This window comes from Magnolia sinica, chromosome 1 (genome assembly GCF_029962835.1).
Source record: "Magnolia sinica isolate HGM2019 chromosome 1, MsV1, whole genome shotgun sequence".
Lineage (NCBI taxonomy): Eukaryota > Viridiplantae > Streptophyta > Magnoliopsida > Magnoliales > Magnoliaceae > Magnolia > Magnolia sinica.
In genome coordinates this window covers 114,016,469-114,036,795 of record NC_080573.1, presented here as the reverse complement: position 1 = coordinate 114,036,795, position 20,327 = coordinate 114,016,469, and the positions used below count along the sequence as shown (strand labels likewise).

General features: G+C 40.8%; 1 protein-coding gene and 1 long non-coding RNA gene across 2 annotated transcripts in view; both read left to right on the top strand.

Annotated features, from left to right (window-relative positions):
- The window catches only part of LOC131254752 (probable ADP-ribosylation factor GTPase-activating protein AGD14), a 28,040-nt gene extending 10,565 nt beyond the window's left edge, over nucleotides 1-17,475 (top strand). The window contains exons 8-14 of the mRNA XM_058255474.1: nucleotides 1,565-2,017; nucleotides 2,149-2,280; nucleotides 2,368-2,472; nucleotides 2,588-2,692; nucleotides 10,560-10,896; nucleotides 10,997-11,042; nucleotides 16,740-17,475. Coding sequence (XP_058111457.1) covers nucleotides 1,565-2,017; nucleotides 2,149-2,280; nucleotides 2,368-2,472; nucleotides 2,588-2,692; nucleotides 10,560-10,896; nucleotides 10,997-11,042; nucleotides 16,740-16,878 — 1,317 coding nt within the window. The 3' untranslated portion in view covers nucleotides 16,879-17,475. The remainder of the gene's footprint in view (nucleotides 1-1,564; nucleotides 2,018-2,148; nucleotides 2,281-2,367; nucleotides 2,473-2,587; nucleotides 2,693-10,559; nucleotides 10,897-10,996; nucleotides 11,043-16,739) is intronic.
- LOC131254760 (uncharacterized) lies at nucleotides 11,049-15,715 on the top strand. Its single transcript, XR_009175845.1, has 2 exons — nucleotides 11,049-11,569; nucleotides 11,624-15,715. It is a non-coding gene; the product is annotated as an uncharacterized LOC131254760 (long non-coding RNA).
- Nucleotides 17,476-20,327: the final 2,852 nt, after the last annotated feature.

Sequence of the window (20,327 nt, the reverse complement as noted above, 5' to 3'; positions counted from 1 at the left end):
TTGTAATATTGATAATATCAGCCGATATTATTGGTAACGCATGTCAACGATACGAAACCCTGCCAAAGTATCTAAAATCCCTGATATCGCACTATGTATTGTAATGTATCTCTGGATATAACGAAATATCGCTAAATATCGTCATTGTTCCCTTTGTATTCTTCTTATGTGTCAATGATAAGAAAACTGCAGTTGTCTTCACAAAAACTGCAAAATACTCCATTTTTTTTTGCATTTTTTCCCTTTAATCATCCCTCTTCTAAACACCTCAAGGGTGGATTTCGGTCCATCATTTTGAATCTTTTGGGAAAAAACAAGATTTTCAAGCCATAATCAAGATCGAAACATATTTGGGGCCGGTTTTGATTCGGTGACTATTTTTGCATTTTGATTTTTTGATATATATATATATATATATTTGTTTAAATCAGTGCCAAAAAATTAGAAATGCTTGATTCTTCATGTTTTGCATGGAAAATCAAGGATTGAAACCTTCAGTTTCGAGATTTGAGGGTAGGTGTGGTCCGATTTGGGGGAAAATGGGACAATAAAAAATTCCTCATTTTCTCCTAAATTGGTTTCAATCTTTTAGTTCAAACATGAAATCAAACATGTATGAGGTTTGATCTACTGATTCGCGTAGTTTTGGAGAATTTTTGGAAAAATATTTTAAATTTTAATTTTTTTCAAAATTCCACTTCTATCAGCGGTCAATTGGGCCCAATTTCAGAGTATGTAGGAGTGTTTGATGAAATCAGCATCTCATACACTAATTTTGGGATTTGGGGTAGGTGGTCCGTTTGGTGAAAATTGGGAAAATTCGTCAACGTATAGCTTAGGAACTTATATAAAGGAAACCTATTATGTACACTTGTTTTTTGTGATGTTATGATTTAAAAGTGCGTATTAATGTCTTTTTTAACAATCCTTGTAGCTTCATTGAAAAAATTGACCAATTTCCCAATGTTTCCCCATGTTTCCCAAAAAGTGCGATAAATTCTCTGATAGGACCGATATATCCCATGCAATAATTGATACGTATCCGTATCCCAAGGTTGCGATACGGAACCCGATACTGGTACGGTAAACACTACCCACAATCAAGGCCTAAGTTTCTATAGTTGAGGCATTTATGACCCTAGGAATCTCCGTTTCTCTCTCTAGTTCTTCTCATTGCGGGGTTTCATTGTTTCGTTGATGAAAGCTATTTCCTATTTACATTGACTTGATGATGTGTCCGTATGTGCCTCATTTTTTGTGGAACCCTCGGTTATTAAGTTACATTCCTTATCAGTAAACTGTCTTGTTTATAAAGAAATGAAAGAAAAATGTGATTCAATACAAATTCAAATTGGCTAGTTCCTAGGTCCTAATAATTTTTTATTGACAGGCAAAGGTCCCAATATCATCTGCCTAACTTCCAAAATAAGTAACAGTGTGCCTAAAATGTTGCAGCTTGTATTCTGTTAAGTTCATTTCTGGCTTTGGAAGCCTATTGTTGTGTTATTCCTTGTTAAATTCCTAACAATTGAAATACTTATTCTTTGAAGGGTTCTCATTGCAGAGGACTACATCTTCCAGTAGCATGGGATCCACTGATGGGAACACGGTGGAAGTGAAGCATCTAACTTCAGGAAGTTTGATCGATTTTACTGCTGATCCTGAACCTCCTCTTACTATACCACCAAATGCTCCGGTTACAGGTCAATCTTTTCAGCAACCAACAGCTCCATCTGTTGATGGTGGCAACTGGGCATCTTTTGATTTTGCCCCACAGGAAACGACACCTCAGGCTCCTTCAAGTGCCAGCTCACTGGACTCTGCACTTGCACAATTGTCGGCTACAGCAACTGCACCTGCAGGCAACATGCCAACAGTGCCCACAGGAGGTGTTCAATCCTTGGTCGGAGGGCAGTGGCCAACTGTGCAGCAGCATCCGCATTCTTTATTTACAACTTCTGGTAGTCAGTCTACTGTTCAGCAGTTTGCTCCAGTTGGTGGAGCTCCACACAATCAGGTAATTCATGCGTGGTGGCTTCCTCTATTTTGGGTCATTTATATTGCATACTTGCATATGCATGTCAAGTTTTGTTTATTTTGCATTACTCCTTGCTGCCATGGAATTCATCAGTTGCACCAAATGCACAGGGGCCTTCCACTGCTCCATTTGGACAACCATCTCAATCTGCATCAAAACTGCCTCAAGAAGCAAGCTCTGGAGCTCCATCCCAACCTCTCCCTGTAGAGGCAAAACCTAGTGGAAGAAAAGAACTTCCAGCGGTATAATTGTTCCTACTTGCGATTTTGTCATGGTGCTCCTCTGTTATTTTTGTTTAACTTTCTTTATAAATATTGAATATTCTGCAGGACCTTTTTACTCTATCTTATCCGCCAGCACCTGTACCAGTTGCGGGTTGGCAAACTCGTCCACCTCATGGCATGGGATTTGGCATGCAATATCCTACTGCAGTGGTATCTCTTGTACTAAAAATCATTTTATTTTCTGAAGAGATCCAGGTTCTGTTTAATACATTTAGTTGCTTTATGTACCAGATAATAACTTTTAATGATGGGTTTCCTGTTACAGTCAATGCAAACCTTTCCACAGCCAATGCCAACATTTCCTCAGTCATCAAAATCTACAAACCCGTTTGATCTGACCAGTGAATCAACTCTACCTCCTGCCCCCACGGTATGTGAGTTCTTCTAGCTTGTTTGTTTGTACAAATTCTGTTCTAACTGAATTTGTTTGTTTGTATGCAAATTCTAGGAAAACATATCTAATAAGTAATAAATGGTTAGAAGTGGACTTTTTTTTTTTCGTTGTTCTGTGGGTTTCTTGGAACTTTGTATGGCTGTTTTGTTTTGTTTTTTCCCCCCCTGTTTTTGGGTCCTAGAACTGAGATCAAGTGATGAGGCTTGGAAATTCTGTTGATTTGCCACTTATAAAAGTATCATCAAGCTTTTATTTTGAATATATCATACTTGATTTGATTGTAATTGACAGTGCAATGTAGGATTAAACTAGCCGTGGAAAAATTTGTGTAATTCTGCTACAATATGCTCCACTTTTGTGCTTCTCTTAATAAATTTTCAAAAAATTCTCTCTAATTAGTGTAACAAGTCATAGTTTAACTTAATTTTTTCATTAGTTTGTTGAAAATTTGAGGTGGGTGATTCCTTTATCGCTATTGTTTCGAAGCTCAAAGGTGCGGAGCGTCTTCGGGACTTTAGGCCGATTAGCTTGATCAGAATTCCCTACAAGATTCTAGCAAAAATTCTAGCTTCGGGTTTTGGGTGATTCTAGATTAGGTGATTTTAGACTATCAAGGTGCCTTCGTGGCAGGGAGGCAACCCTGGATAGCGCGCTCATAGCTCAATAATGCCTTGATGCTCACAACAAAGCAAAGAAAGAAGGGCATTGTTAGTTGGACATCAAAAAGGCATACGATCATGTGTGTTGGGACTTCCTTGATTACATGTGGGAACAATTTAGGTGTGGGTTGAAGTGGATGAGGTGGATGTAGGAGTGTGTCTAATCGGCTAGATTCTCCATCCTTGTCAATGGCTCCCCAAAAGGTTACTTTTAGCAATCAAGGGGTCTTTAAGGCTGGGGGACCGACTCTCCCCCTTTTCGTGGTGGTGATTGAGGCGTTGAGCAAGATGTTGAGTTGGGGTCGAGAAGTTAGGTTCATTAGTGGATTCAGGGTTGGAGCAATGGGTCTTCAAATCTCGCACCTTCAATATGCCAATTATACCTTCAATTTGCCAATTATACCATTCTCTTTGGCAACATAATTTTTGAGTTGGTGGACAACTTGAGGAAGTTAGTTGTTTTGAAGTGGTCTTTGGTCTAAAGGTGGACGTTGCCAAGAGCGAAATGTTAGGAGTGGGTTCTTCGAAGGAGGAGGTGGAGCAGTTGGCTAGGATCTTTAGCTGCCATGCTGGATCATTTCTATTGACATATCTTGGGCTTCCATTATGCATTGGAAAGCCTTCTAAGATTTTGTGGGATAGAGTTATAGAAAGGGTCGAGAGGAAGCTATCAAAATGGAAGAGAGCTAGCATTTGTCTTTGGGAGTGAGACTCACTTTGATCAAGCGTGTGCTATTGAATCTACCTTTATACTACGTGTCTCTTTTCAAATGCCCTACATGTGTGCCTAATATACTTGAGAGCAAGGTTTGTCATGATGGTCACGTGTCGCGGCCAATATGTAACGGCCAAAAAAAAAAGGCTAAGGCCAAGTAACCTTAATCAGATTATTTGAATGATCTTAACCACCGATCCTTTTGTTTTTTTCCTTGAAATAATACGGCGGGTAATAGTTAGATGATGAAATAAGCATATTTTTTGGCCAGTTACATTAGTGGGATGAATGTCAATAGATTGCATGAATTTAAGTCTGATTTGGGGCATTGAGTGGTCTCCCAAATTGGTTCCAATTGGCATTATCCATCCGAATCTAATTTCAAATTTTTTTTTCTTTAAATTTATTAGGGGAAATGATGTCATATGGTTAGTGATATGCATTAGTGGGATGGGTGCCATAAGTTGCATGAATTTGGGGCCGATTTGGAGGCATTTGAGTGGCCTACCAAATCGATGACACTATTCATTAGAGTTTAATATGTGTGTGTGTGTGTGTGTGTGTGTGTGTGTGTGTGTGTGTGTGTGTTATATTACTTGGAGGGAGTGAGTGATGTCAAATGCTTAGGGATATGCATAGTGGGGTGAATGCCATACATTACTTGAGGAGGCTAGAGCTTATGAACTTTGCCCTTCTTGGAAAATGGATTTGGAGGTTTGGCTTGGAGGAAGATAGCTTGTAGTAGAAGGTGAATGCAAGTAAATACGGGGTTTAGGAAGGGGATTGGTGGGTCAATGATTGGGACATCATGCGCATGAGCACGCCCCTCACCCTACGCACGTACTCAAGGAGGACGGCCCCACTATCGATCTGGATGGACGACGACGTCTATGGAGGACCTCTTAGTTAGGGGGGCTGTGCTATGGAGCATTGGAGTGGGCCCGATCATCATAGGGATTCCACCATTGGATCTCGTGATCGTGGCCCACTACTCTAGATGATCTAGGATTTTGAGTTTTGGTTATTATTGTTATTAGAAACATAATGAACGGTTTTGATTGCATTGATTAATTGCTATTTTTGTTACTTCGTCTCTAAGCAATAGTGTGCGCACATGGCGCGGCTTTTGGGGTTTAGGGTTTTCTTATAAATAGGCAACCCCATTTAGGTTTTTTTCATTGAAGTCTATGAATAAAATTCTGCGCCTTTTCTTCTCTATTCCTTGGAATTGAAGAAGGTAATTGGGTGCGAAACCCTCTCTTCCTCGAAGGGCTAATTACCATGGTTCGAAGCCACAACCATCCCAAATCGTCCCCACCTCCTACACCGTACATCCATCATCTCCCACAGCCTTCCCATCTTCAGATTTATCTTTTCTTTGCACCCAAATTCTTATTTACAGTAGATTTTCAGATTCTGGCCCATCAGGGGGTAGAAACTTCAGCGGAGCACTATGCACACATTGGACCGCTGATTGACGTGAAACTTGGCATGAGGGTGGACCTCCCTAGGCTGACCAACCCTTAGCTGGCCGTTTCCAGTTTCGTGGGCCCCACACGTGCGGACAGGAACCCACGCACTTGCGTCTGGGCTGGGCTGCTGTTTACACGTGCGGACTGTCTCAGGTTATTCTCTCTCTCCAATTTTACTCCTCTCTTACCTTAAATCCATAACTCTTAACTCTAGATAATCTCAAATTTCAAGTTTTCCAACTTTTGCAAACCCTAGACTTTCCCCAAATTGAAACAGGGTGAATCTCTTGAAGTGGGGAACAGTCCTTTGCAAGAGTGGATGAATCTTACACCCCTTTGGGAATTGTTTAGTTTATAATTTTATTTTCCAGTCTTAAATGTGTGTAGGTTTGGACCCTCATAGATTCCCCTTGTTGAATGTTTGATCGTATGTGGGACGTGAAATTTTGTAATTGTTTAAAATTGGTATAATCTAAAGCTTGAAATCTTGCATGTCATATTTAATTTCATGTCCTGCATTAGTCAAGGGGTTGGCATTGTAGAGGGCATCAACTTTGTGGAGAGGGATGGCAAGCTTGACCAACAAGGTTTAAGAAGGGGTCAGCTTCTCTTCTAGTGATGGCAAGAGAATCCGCTTTTGGGAAGACTTGTGGTTTGGGTATCACCCTCATGAGGATTCCCAGCTTGGCCCCAAATTTGGTGTTACCTTAGATTAGTGTTTCTCCCGCGCTGGTAATGTGGTGGTTTGTGTAGAAAAATTTTGTTGGATGAAGCTGACAAGTTTGCACAGATACTAGAGTGCCCATATGGCATTTTCCTTATTTCGAGTGAAAGAGATGTGTGATGGTCTAGTGCTTGGACAAGTTTGGTTGGTTCTTTGTTCGATCATTCTACAAATTGTTTAGTAGCTCCAAGACGGGTGCGAACGAAGCCTTCTTGCTGTTTGTGTGCTTCTACGTGGCTACTCCCAAAATTGCGACGTTCATGTGGTTGGTGGGAAAGACTTAGACATTAACATTAGATAACCTTTAGAAGAGGGCTATGATGCTGCCCAATTGTTGTGCGTTATGCTAGAGGGATGCAGGGATGGTGAATCATCTGTTTATTTATTGTCCTCTCTCTCAGAAGTTGTGGGAGAAAGTGCTTGCATCTTTCGTGATCTCATGGGTGATGCCAGGAACTATTTTAAGCTTTCTCCCCGCTTGGCATGAGGGAGAGGTTGGGAGGAAGAAGAAAGTGGTGTGGAGACTTGCCTTACTGGTAGTTATTTGTGGTGAGATGATCGGAGCTTCTAGAACAATGTGTATTTAATAGAGTAAGGATTGATGTAATTAGTTGGGCTTCTTTTTATTTATTATTATTTTTTCAAACAAGAATTGTATTCATCAAAACTCGAGTGGGGCCGTACATACGGCATACAATTCGGGCTAGCCCTCCAAGACAAAAGAGAGGGGGCAGCCTATCGTAAGGAAAGAACTAATTGTGCATAACGAAAGTGCTAGCTGTGCAAAATGGCTTTAATTAGCCCTGATCATGCCTAGGCCCACTCGATCAAGGAGGAGCTCTCCTTTGGTTAGCAGCGGGAGAGCAGCTACCTGATAAAACTCCCTATCCACTTGACTTTCGTTGCTTGGACGTGCCAGTTCGTCTGCCATAGGGATTTTGGCCATGGTGATTGGTCATTGCTTTTATGGGTTGTAGGTTGTAGTTCTTTGAGCGTCGGCTCCCCTTTCAATAAAAAAATGTTACTCTTATTAAAAAAAATAAAAAATAAAAAAAAGAAAGAAAAAAAAGTGATGAGAATATGCTATATTTGCTGTCATACACACAACAGGCTCATTGTTGAAATAGCCTAAGGTGGTGAGATGGAGCATGAGTGTTACTTGGAAACTAATTATTATTTTTATTTATTTCTTTTTCCGGTTTCACCATATGTTTACAACTGCGGATGCTTGGACACTCACTGGACAACTCAACTTAACACTCTAGAGCATATATGGATGTTGTGTCTTTGCAATATGTCCGTGAAAGGTGTCACGTGTTGGACACCTTAAGTGATGAACCCTGATATACCTTCATAAGTTTTATAACTCTTTGAGTTTTCTATTAAGTTAGTCTTTACATTAAGTTGCATAAAGATTTGAGATTGACAAGGGCATGTTAACAATGGGCTCTCCGTCTCCAGTTCGTGGACGCGAGATGAGAGAAAATCTGAGAGCCCTGGGTGAGAGGAAGATCTCTAGCGAGGGACTGACTTACATCTAAAGGAAAATCGGTGTTCCCCTCTATGATTCTAGGGAGGAGCTTTAGAGGAAGATTTGGGAGGAGATGTCCGTGAGAAAATTTATATCATAGAAGAAAATCAGGAGTTGTGGACATTCACATGGGGTTGGGAGAATGGACAGTTGTGGGGAGTCTGTAGAAAGTGGCAACATGGGAGGAGCATAAAATGGGAAGGGCCTGATGGAAAGTGACTAAGACGAGGAATGGACTCAAGTCGAAGAAATGTGAAGCAAAGTGGGAATCTCTTGATATCCTTTCTACTCTTTTCGTGGTGGGATTCCTAGATGGTTGGATGGAGGAGAGCTTCAGAAAAGTTTTTGGGAGTTGTTAGGGAGGTGGTGGTTCCGAGAATCAAAGAACTAGAGTAAAGCAGAGGCTTCGCATTTGTCAAGGTGGAGAGGGAGGATGAGATCTTTGTAACAACGAAGGCTATTGATAGAAGAAGCTTTGATGGCAATAATATTTCTGTTAAGAGAGCTCAATATTGCCTCGATTAGATGAATCGACAAGTTGTGAAGAAACATGAGAAGGGTAGCAGGAAGGGTCAAGGTCAAGAATGGAGTTCAGTCAAGGGGAGAGTGGGAGGGGGGAGTTTACATGGGCAGAAGAAAGGGGTGATAAATCTAACAAAGTTGGTGGAGCATGGTGGCGTATGTGGAGGAAGGAGGCTCCATGGATGAGGCCGATTGGATGAATCGACAAGTCGCGAAGAAACATGAGAAGGGTAGTAGGGGATGGTCAAGGCCAGGGATGAATGTTAATTGGGGAGAGAGTGGGAAGTATGAAAGGGGTGGAGTGAGGTAAGGGGTGTCGTTTAGGGACACTGTCTTGGGGGGTGTAGGGGGTGATAAGCCTTCCGAAGCTGGTGGAGCATGGTGGCGCAGGTGGAAGGGGTCTCAATGGATGAGGTCCGAAAGTAGCTTAACGACAATGGTGTAGTGTCGGCTGACCAGTGTATCCGCAAGTTTCTCACTTTGAAGGAGGTGTAAGTAGCCCTTAGCCCCATACTACGGAGGTAGAGGTGGAGAAAAATGGCGGGGATTTTGTACAAGGAAGGAGCTATGAAGAGTCTCTATAGATGGGTCGATGGGACATCGTTTGGCTGGGAGGACACCTGGCTCATTGTGCATGGCATGCCAATGGAAGTATGGTTCATGGAAGCTTTTGCAGTGGTTGGGTCATGTGTGGGTGAGGTAGTGATGATAGACCTCGAACCATTAATGGCGGGTGGAGCGGAGATTTGTTCGGCGAGGGTGTGCCTTTGAAGGAGGAATGTTGTGCCAATTATGGAACGGTGATCATTGCGGTCGAAGAGGTGAGGGTTCTTGTCGCTTTGGTGGTAACAAACATAGGCTTTAAAAGAGGAGAAAGGAGAAGCGAGTTTTGGTGGCTGATGGTGGTGGCTCTTCGTCTCCGAAGGGTGGAGGATCATGGAAGTTGGACTCCTACGGAGCATTGGATGGGAGGGAGGATACATGGCATCTGGAGAAGGAGCGGTTACTACCAGGTGGGGGAAGTCCCTCTCTTTGGTTGACGCGTGGTAAGGCTATTAATGCCTCCTGTTGGGTGATGTCACCCTCTGCAGCTTCGGCGAGGGAGAGCTCAAGGCTTGGGTCACGTGGAGGCTCCCAGCTTATGCTCAGTGATGACATGGTTATGATCGACAAGGCTCATGCATCCAAGTTGAGATCCAAAGCTGTGCTTGGATCAACCTGGCTTTGCTACTGCTTGTCTTGAGCCTACCATGTTAGAGGGCAATTATGGTATAGGGAGGTGTGTTGAGAACGAGGAGAAATGCTGCCATGTAGCTCTATGTGTGCAAAACCTGAGTCTCATGTGGAGTTATTACTTTCTAAACATGTGGACCCAACTTAGTCCACACGTGCGAGGATTCTCTTTTATCTTAGAGCATAGCTTGACCTTCCCCCCAAGTCAATTGAGGAAACCCATCTTCTGACCACTTGAGTGCTTAAGATTGAAGTGGCAACGTCGTTGCTCTCATCGGTTGGGGAGGTTTCAGAGTAGGGATGCTTATCTCCCATGTCTTTGCATTCTTTCTCTGATGGGGTGGAGCAGGCAATGGTGGTTTCGCCTCAATATGGAGGTCCTAAAGAGATGAGCCTGTGGAGCCCAAGGGACATCACTTCAGCTTACATGGAGGTTCTGGAGGTGGCCCATCTTCGCATGACAGTTGCATCAAAGAGGTAATGGGGGTGGACATATTAAGGGACTTTTAGTTGATTAGTCTCATTGGAGGGCTGTATAAAATCATTGCATCCAAATTTCACAGTGTTCTCTCTAAAAACCAAGGTGAGAGGAATGACTGCTACTTTCGGAATAAGGGCAGTTCGTCCCTTGCGGTTACTAGTAGCATTAATCATTGTATTAGGGATTGGCAGCCTTAATAGGCTGTTTGTATATTCTGTTTTTTGTTCTTTCCCCCCCCTTTTCTTTTCATTTCCCTTATTGAGGTTCTTAGTCTCGTGTTGCTAAATCCCATTATCAGGTGTTAACAGATTTAGTTGAACTTGGCCTTTGCTTTTATTGATTTTGTATCATGAGTTCATGAGTATAACATCTATTGATTGAGCTTTCATCTGGGTGATGTATTGATTCTTTTTAACATATTTCTTAAGCCTTTTATCTTCTCGAGTAGTCCATCCCTTAGCAGATGAATTGTATAGATCTCGTTAATTGTGTTTTTAGCAATGCAGTTCCCTTCAATGGCATCTTTGCAAGGAGCGCTCCCAAACACGGCAGGTCCTTCAGCTTTATTGCATACATCCAACTTTGCTACCCCTTCCCAGCGGTGGGTGTCTCCCCAAACTCCATCTTATGCACCAACAATGCCTCCCCAAACGTCACCTTACGCATCGGCTGTGCCTCTCCAAATGCCATCATATCCTTCCTCAGTGCCTCTGCAAACACCATCTTATCCATCGGCAGTGCCTCTCCAAACGCCATCATATCCTTCCTCAGTGCCTCTGCAAACACCATCTTATCCATCGGCAGTGCCTCTCCCAACTCCTTATGCATCGGCAATGCGTCCAAGTAAAAATTGTATTATGGACTTAGTTACTTTCATCCTTGCCCATATTGCTCTGTTATATTACTTCTTCAATTTTGCTGATGTCAATTTCTGGAATCTCAGGTGCATACATGATGCAACAAACACAAAATAACATGCCAACCTTGGGGTAAGTCTCCTTGTATTTATGCTTCTAGCCTTATCTTTACTTTTCTCATTGGGCCTGTTAAGCCAATACAAGATGTCATGATTCTTGGTAATGAATAAAAAACAATTACAGGAAAAGCTAACACATCTCGTCCAAAATGTTCACCAAAATGTCCAAACTTTTCCTATGCTTAGAATCCAATGTTTAAATGTTCAGTTTTGTTTTATGAACCAAAACATACTTCTATCGTGTGTATTCAGCTTTTCATTTTTTGAAATGTCGTTGAACCATTGTAAAATTGATTTATTAGTCATCAGTCCTAACCTACCAAATTCCTTCTTCCAACGCAACACCAGGCATGATGTTTTTTGAAGGTTGTTTTTGGCAATTCATCAACTTCAGTAAATGTTTGAACTTTTGATCACTCCAAAAATTCAAACTATGTGTTTACTAAAGCTTGGGAGCTTCTGGAAAGTAGTATGATGAACTTTGCCATATCCTTTGGAAAGTAACTGCATGCTGTTGGAAAAATCTGTTTGATATAGGAGGTCATATTCAAACAAAGTTATGAACTTTTCTTCTACTCTTTTGATATATAGGAGGTCATATTCAAACAAAGTTATGAACTTTTCTTCTACTCTCTGTCTATCAGCATTGGTGGATCACCGAACACCATGAATACTTTCGCTGCATCTTCTTCTGATTTCAGAATTACCTTGCTTTGCTACCAAAATAATATCATGTAATTTGATCATTCAAGCTCTATCACGTGCCTCTGATTTCAGTTGTAGTAAAGCTAGGTGATTCTGGAAAGTGATTTGCTTTTACCAATTTTGTGAAGATGCAGTACAGGGCCCTGCTCATCAGTATATGTGTAGTTTGCTGCCATGCAGGTTCCCATATAGGAGGGGCCATGGTGCGGCGATTCAAAGATTTGAGCTGATGGTCACACCTTGAAGAGAGGATGCTCTGGAGTCTTCCAGAGTGGAAGATCCCAACCTTTTGATATGATGACCGGCAAATAGAGATTTAAGAGAGAAAAAAAATAAAAATAAAAATATAACAACAGTCCACATTCAACAGAAAAGGTCAAATGTCAAAGGTTTAAGGTTCCTGATTTCGGAGGATTCCCCATCCATGGTTGGTCCCATCAGATCAACCGTTTGGATCAACATACCGTGGGGCACATGTTTACAGCATCCAATGCTATCATTTCGCTTCTGTGAAAACTGAGGTCTCCTATTGAACTGGGAAAGGAAATGCCTCTTGCTGAAAATATTATAAACTAAAATTTGACTTTGGGCATGCTTACTGCGGTCTCTTTCAGCTGAAATTCGGTCTGGGGGTCAGGATAGATCCTCAATGCCAGCACAAAGCTAGCCAAGTAAGAAAAAACACTTCTAATAATATTTTCTCATGATAGAATTCCAGATTTAGAAAAAGCACTTTTAATAACATTTTCTCATGAAAGAGTTCCAGATTCTCTCCCCACTGTATTAGCAAAATTTCAATGGATTATTCAATTTATAGCTTGAAAGCACAACACTAGAAAGCTCACAGTAACAGGATGGTAATGTAAGTACAAGCCTTTAACTCCTAGTGCCAATATTCTGAGCTTTTCATCAATATTCCATCAGGCATGACAATGCATCGTTCACTCACCAGTTTTGGAATGTTTTTGGTGTTACTTTTCCCCTGGACCCAAGACTAGGTAAAGATTTCACAGTAATGCTACTATGCCAATGAGTGGTGTTAAAACACTGATTATTTATTTAACATTGCTTACCATATTTATTTTTTCAACGTTACTAGATATCTTCACCCAAAAAGATTGATAACTTTTTTTTTTTGAAAGATGACTATATTTTATTGAAGAAGCATAGGTGAGAAATTGACATGAAAAAAATACAAAGAAAAGCAAAGGAAACAAAATGATCATAAAGAGGGGCGCTTTAGAAGGGAGGTCCACCCTAATACATCCCAACTTAGCCCTGCTGGAAACCGCTGATGTGTCTCTGATGTGTTTCTTGAAGGTCCCATCATTTCTCTCCAAATAACCTTCAACCTGCCTAAGAGGGAAAGTCTCCACAGGTTTCTCCCGATCTTACCAACGTCTCACTGTCCCACGCTAGGAGGAAAGCCTTGATTGACTCCAGCATCACCTAACAGCTTTGGAGCAATCTGAAAAAAAATGCTGCCAACTGTTTTCGCGAAGGCATAATATAGGAACAAATGGTTGACAGATTCGACATGCTGCCAACACATGACACATATATTAGGAATTAACATTTACCTTCTTTGGAGATTATCTACAGTAAGGATGTTCTTTTCTTCCCACTAGCCATGCAAAAGCCCCCACCTTTGGTGGTCTCCTGTATGGCCCGACAAACTTGCTCAACACACTGTCAGAATGGGGTCTGGGGCAGCATATCGCCTCATAAGGTGAATGCATTGAGGATCTGCCTGAGCTTTCCCCTTTCCACTTCCACCCATTCCTGTCCTTCGGGAGCCTCTGGTGGTAGAGGACAGGGCAGTTGGATCATGTCCTCCAATTTCTCCCCACATTGATTCTGACAGCAGGGAGGGCACAACACCAGCTGACCACCCATAGAAGAAATGACAATGATCTACCAAGACATCCAGATTTACCCTAGCCAATCTAGGGAAAACATCACAGAGAGGCCTATATACGCACACCAACTATCGACCTAAAAGCCGATATGCAAGCTGTCTCCTAGGGAAAAGGCTACACCTTCCTTGAACCTGGTAACCAACTTTGCAATGCCCTTTCATTTTATTGAAGCTTTGTACAGGGATGACTCTGCAGCAAACCACCCTCCAGCCCTGATACCATATTCGCATGAAACAATATCTGTCCACAAACTATCATTTTCTGAGCCAAACCTCCAACGTCATTTGCCCAATAGGGCTATGTTCATGGATCTTAGCTCTTTGATTCCAGCTCCTTCTCGAGTCAGCTTGCAAATCTCTTCCCATTTCAACGGATGGAACTTCTGCTTGTTGTCAACACCTTGCCACAAAAAAATCACGAGTTCTTTCCAATTTGTCCAAGATGGAGTTGGATAATGAAATAAGGACATTAAGTAGAGCGGCATGTTAGACATGTCTCTCATAATGAGAGTTAATCTTCTGTCCAAAGATAAATGTTGACTTTTCCACAGAGTCAACTCTCTCCATCCTTCAATTCCTTTGTCCCAAAGATGCTTTGCTAGCTTGCCAATGCATATTGGGAGGCCCAAATATGTGGATGGAAGGTAACTCTACAACCAAAAACTTCTGCCATCAATTTCGCTTCCTCATTTAATGCTCTAATGCTCAGAATTTCACTCCTGTGAATATTTACTTTTAGCCTCGACACTACTTAAAAGCACTTGATAATTTTCCGCAAGTTGTCAACCTGCTCCACCACTGCATCATAAAACAGAATAGTGTCATCTGCAAACTTAAGGTAGGGAACTTGGAATGAAGCATTCTTCACATTGAACCCTTTAACGAGACTCACCATCACCTATCTTTCTAACATCTTAGCATTTCTGCTACCACCACCAACAGAAAGGTGATAGAGGACCTTGCCTGAGACTTCCTGATGCTTTCAAGAAGCCTTTGGGTGACCTGTTAAATATCATAGAGAATTTGGCCGAGCTTACACAACCCATCATCCAACTCCGCCACTTCTCCACAGAACCCAACCGGTCTAGCATGTAGTTGAGGAACTTCCAGTCCATATAATCATTTGCTTTCTCCATATCTAGCTAACAAATGATGCCTTTCTTGCCTTCCCTCTACTGAAAATCTACACATTTGTGCCCAATCAAAGCTCCATCTAGAATACAAAAGCTCCCTATGCCTTCAAGACAACATCACCAAAGCTTTACAAAATCTTGATGCCAAGATTTTCGTGAGAATCTCATAAGGGCTTCTATTTTGGCTTATAGGCCTAAAGTCCATTGGGCATTTTGCCGCTTCTTTCAGAACAAGGATGATGACTGACACACTCAAATCTGATGTTAGATGCCTTCTTTCGACAAATTCCTAAACGAAGACCATCAGTTCATCCTTAACCACCATCTAGAATATATGATAGAATGCAATAGGGAACTTGCATGCTTGGGAGACTTGTCCCTACCAATGTTTTAAATATCGACAATAGCGGCCGATATATCCAATGATATATCTTGTATCCTACCTGCGCAATACGAAACACACAGGTAGTGCTGATATATCCCACATGTTCGAGCCCGTGAGCATTTTCAATTTCCAATCTTTTTTATTTGGTTGAAATTATGTTAAATAAGTGTCAAATGGTTATAAATCCATTGGTTTTTCATGTTTTGTATGAAAAATCATGGAGTTGGAGCTTTGATTTTGATATCCATTGGTTCTTCATGTTCTTTTTGAAATTTTCCTTTAATCAGCTATCAATTGAGACTAAGTTCGAATTATTTTGGAGTATTTGATGAAATGATCATCACATACACTCTAATTTCGAAATTTGAGTATAGGTGGTCTGATTTGGCAAAATTGGGAAAATTTTGAAAATTTCCCAATTTCTCCCAACTTGCTTGCAATGTTGCACTCTAAACATGAGATCAACCATGTATAAGGGCTGATCTACTGATTTGTTAAGGCCTTGTCAATTTTTGAAAAATAAAAATTATTTTAATTAAAAATTATTTATTTTTTCAAAATTTCCCTTCAACCAGCTGTCAATTGAGACTAATTTCTAAGTATTTACGAGTGTTTGATGAAATGATCATCACATACACTCTTAAATGTTATGCATTCAATTTGAATATAGTTGCATTAGGTCAGTTAGATAGCGCATGACTTAGGACCCTATACAAAGGAAACCTATTATGCGCACTTCTTTTTTTGAGATGTTATGATTTAAAAGTGTGCATTAAGTTTTTTATTTTATTTTTATTTTTATTATTTTTATTTTTTTAACAATCCCTAAAGTTTCATTGAAAAATTCAACCATGTTTCCCCATGTTTCACAAAAACTGTGATAGATTACCTGATATAAACAATATATCCCAAGCGATAACCGATATGTATTTGTATCCCAATGATGCGATATGTAATGTGATACCGATATTTCGAACACTGGTCCCTACCCAAGGAGTTAACCGCCTCTTTGGTTCACCTTTGTCCGCTGGCCGTTCGAGGAACTTTGGCTGCACTGACGATATCTAATCAAAGTGCAGATTGTCAAGCCTCGGCCTATGCCACACCCCTACTTTAGAAGATCTGAGTAGAAAACTGAATAATAGCATCACAAACATGGTTCTTGTCACTCACTCTCTCCATCCACCATTGCACTGTGGATCTTATTGTCACTCACTCACATCAGGATCTTGTTGTCACTCACTCACTCTCTCCATCCACCATTGCACTATGGATCTTGTTGTCACTCAACAACATGAGGATCTTGTTGTCACTCACTCACTCTCTCCATCCACCATTGCACTCTGGATCTTGTTGTCACTCACTCTCTCCATGTCCACCATTGGACATGGTCAGCAATGCATAAGGAATTAAGTGTCCTTAAATTTGCATGATCTAGGAGTAGGATACCGAATCACTGTGTGTTCACTGACTGAGTTTCTGAAACCCATTACTTGGAGTGTTCGATGCATGAATGTGATAAGAAAAAAAAAATCATCATAACCCTGTTTATGTGCTGTTCAATTGCAGACCACAAGTAATTGGAGGATTTGGCAATGATGGAGCTTTGCTTGGCTCCTTGGGTGTGGATAAACAACCAGCCACCAGATACCCCCAGCCAACCACACCAAATTCCTTTTCTTCTCTAGGAGGAAACCCTTTTGGGTAAGGAGACAAGAAAAGAGCAGTTTTTCAGATTGATTGATATGTTGAAGTTCATAATGTTTGCAGTTGCCTGTTACCACCTGAGGTAAAAGTTCGACCAGTTTCTCCCTGGTCGACAATTGAGCTAAGTGATCTGCATGGGTGAGAAGCACTTCCGCTGCCGACTTTGGCAACAGTAAGTCGTAAAAGTTCAATTGGTCATGTAAAATTAATGTGAAGAGAAAATAGAAGAAAGTAAATGATTGAGAGAAAGTGGGGCATGGTGGGGCCCGCCAGTGGGACCAAGGCATTTTTCGTACTCATCAGTTTGGTGTAAATCTTATCATCTCTGGTCATTGGCCATATTGTGTATTTTCTGCTTGCTTGCGCCCTGTTAGGGTCCTGTAGTACCTTTGTATCAGTTTCTTGTATTTCCATGATCTTTGGCTCTAGGTTATGTAATTTTTTAAAATTTTATTTTTCTGTAATGGGTATTTGCTGCTGTGGTGGTCATGGTTATCGCGTTGTTTCTGTGAGAGGTGTGCAAAATGATGTCAGTTGAGAGTGTGGGACCTTGTTGTATTAATTAAAATTAATGCAGGTCTTTGTTATTGTTGGTTTAGAGATTGTTCGGTTGGTTGGTTCAAACTTTGATTTAATTTTTATTTTTCTTGAAGAAAACATTGCCCATGGTTCATTAATCTGGACCATTGGTCTGTTGCTTATCACCGTGGATGTATCATTGGTTTGAAGATGCTGTCCGCCTGTATTGTGACTCATTTCAGCTGAATGTAGGCAGTTGCTGTATTTCTCTACTTTTCCACTGTCAATTTCTAGTCCACAAATTGGAAGGTGATGATCATCCATGCTAGTATATTTCAGGGCCTGGTCCATGCACAGTAGGGCGCAACAGGCCAGTGTTGTAGATTACCAATCCATCAGCATCGCTTGCCAGTATCCAAAACCTGCATATGCATCTTAGGTTATTTTGCATCTTATTGGTTAATGAATGACAGGTCTTACGGTTACCTAAATTTGCTACTGTACACACTACACAGTACCAGTACACGTATCGCATCCACATATGGCAAGTTGTAGTTTTCAATCGTATTTTTGCTGGTATTGTTGATGCTTGTGGGTCTTAACGCCTGGTTATTGTATTGGGTAGCTGCTGGCTTGTGCTTCCCTAGAGTGGCTGTGATTTCATTTTTGGTGGGAGACTACATTTGGCACCTAGACTGCAGTCCAATTCACCAATGAGTGGACCGGCGTACAAGGTGGGGACACCCACGATGGATGGCAAGGATGATCCACCCATGTGCCAATGTGTCACGTGCAGAGGGATATACGGTAGCTGGGCCACTGTAGAAGTGGGAGGGAGATCTACAGTGTTGGTAATACATGGAAGTGACCATATACAAACCTACCTCTTAGCTATATTACTAATGGTCAAAGAGGGGGCTGCAATGTCTTGGCAGGTTTTTGGTATCCTCAGCTTTAGGTGGAGAGGTTTCCGTTGGTGCAGCAAAGGGGTCTTTCGAGGCTGGTCTTTGATCACTGTCTGATTATCTTGGAGATCGACGAAGAAAATGAGGGCCTTAGACGTTTTAGGTTGATATGGCTTGAAATAGAGGGCTTTCACTGGTTGGTGAAGGGATGGTCTTCTTTTGTGATGGAAGGGTGCGTGGGTTTCAATTTATTCAGTAAGGTCAAAATACTTTAAGAAAGGATGTTGTTAAAGAAAAGATATATGTGGAAAAGAGAGGTTCTCGGAAATGGGAATCAGAAATAGAAAATAGCCTTCAAAGCTGTGTTTTTTCTTCTCCGTGTGATTTGAAGACTATTCCATGTTATTTGGAGGTTGGGTGTGGTGTGATTTCATTCTTCATTCAATGGAGGTGTAATGCTTCTACTTATTATCTTCCTTCTCTCTTCATTTATATTCTAAAAGAGGTATTTTATTAAAACTTCATCTTTTTTCTTTTACTTTTCGCCTTCCAACTTAAAGTCAATCGAACCTAACCATTGAGGATCCCAAAACTCTAGTCAACGATCCACACGTACAAGCCCCTGGGTTGATCGTATGAACAATCCATTGATTTCCCATCCCTAACTCTACCCTAAACCCCAGATCCCACTTTTTTTTTTTTTTTCAATTTCTAAAAATCATAATTCCAAAATTCCAAAATTTCCAATTCCTATAAACTCTAATTTTTCAAATTTCAGATTTTTTCCAGTTCTAATCCCAATCCTATAACTTACAAGTCAGCCTCTTGAGTGTGGAACGTGCCTATGCTAAGTTGGAAGTTCCATCCTTCCATCGGGCCTAGTTTTAATTAATTTACGTGATTTATTAGCATGTGAGAATGTGATTCAGGTTAAACCAAATTTTATTTCATATTACTTACTCTTAATTACGTGGTGTGTTATTATCTTTTGTTAATTAGATTACTTTATATACTCTTTCATAATTTTCACATTGCATGCTAGTATTAAATCATGTGTCCTACATCAAATTTGGTATCAAAGACCGGTTTAGCATATGATTTTTGTGTTGCACTTAGGTTAGAGTCACATATAGGGTTGAACTTACATCTAGGGTTATTAGAGCATACATTGCATATAGAATTTATGATCGTATTATTGGTTTTTGTTCCTAGTTTGGAGTGTCCCGCTGTTGAATTTTCATCTAGCGTTTTCCACTTGTACCATTGCTGAATTTTTAGCGTAATAATCTCAGATTGTCACTTTGCGGAATTTTCGGTTCATAATTTTCAAATTACACTCTTGCTGAATTTTCAAGATAGTATTTGAAGTTAACAGCTTATTGAATTTTAAAATTAGTGTTTCTAGTGTATCCAATTTGATCTCTAGGTTGGTTTGATTTTTGTCATAACATTATCCTATGATCTAGGTTTTTCCTTTAGGGTTTACCTTGTGTATGCCCACTCACTCTGGACGTCATTTTTTTTCCTACATTCAATTATGAATTTAGAATAGATTGAAGCCCTTAATGTTATCAACAATTGTCTAATAGTCATTGAAGCGCACAATAGGACCACCACGACTCAATTGACCATGACTAATGCGCGTATCAATCAACTTAAAGGCTCTCTTTAGGTGAACCCCGACACTGGGAAAGATGTCCAATTACAAGCCGGTGATCAAATTGAAAGAATTTGAGACTGTGCCACTTGCAATTGTTAGTTGCCTTTTAAGCCAGATTGTAAAAAGTGATGATTGGTGCATGATTCAAGTTTCCACACTTATGCCAAGTGTGGTGACAAAAACTCTAAGGTGATCATTGATAGTGACAGTTGCATCAATGTGGTCTCTGCTAGTATCGTGGACTGCTTAGTCATATCTCACCCTCAACACTATCGAATCTCATGGGTTGATGCGTCTTTGATTCCGGTTTCTTAGCGTTATCCCATTTTCATGAAGTTTAGTTCCTATACAGACACGCTGTGGTGT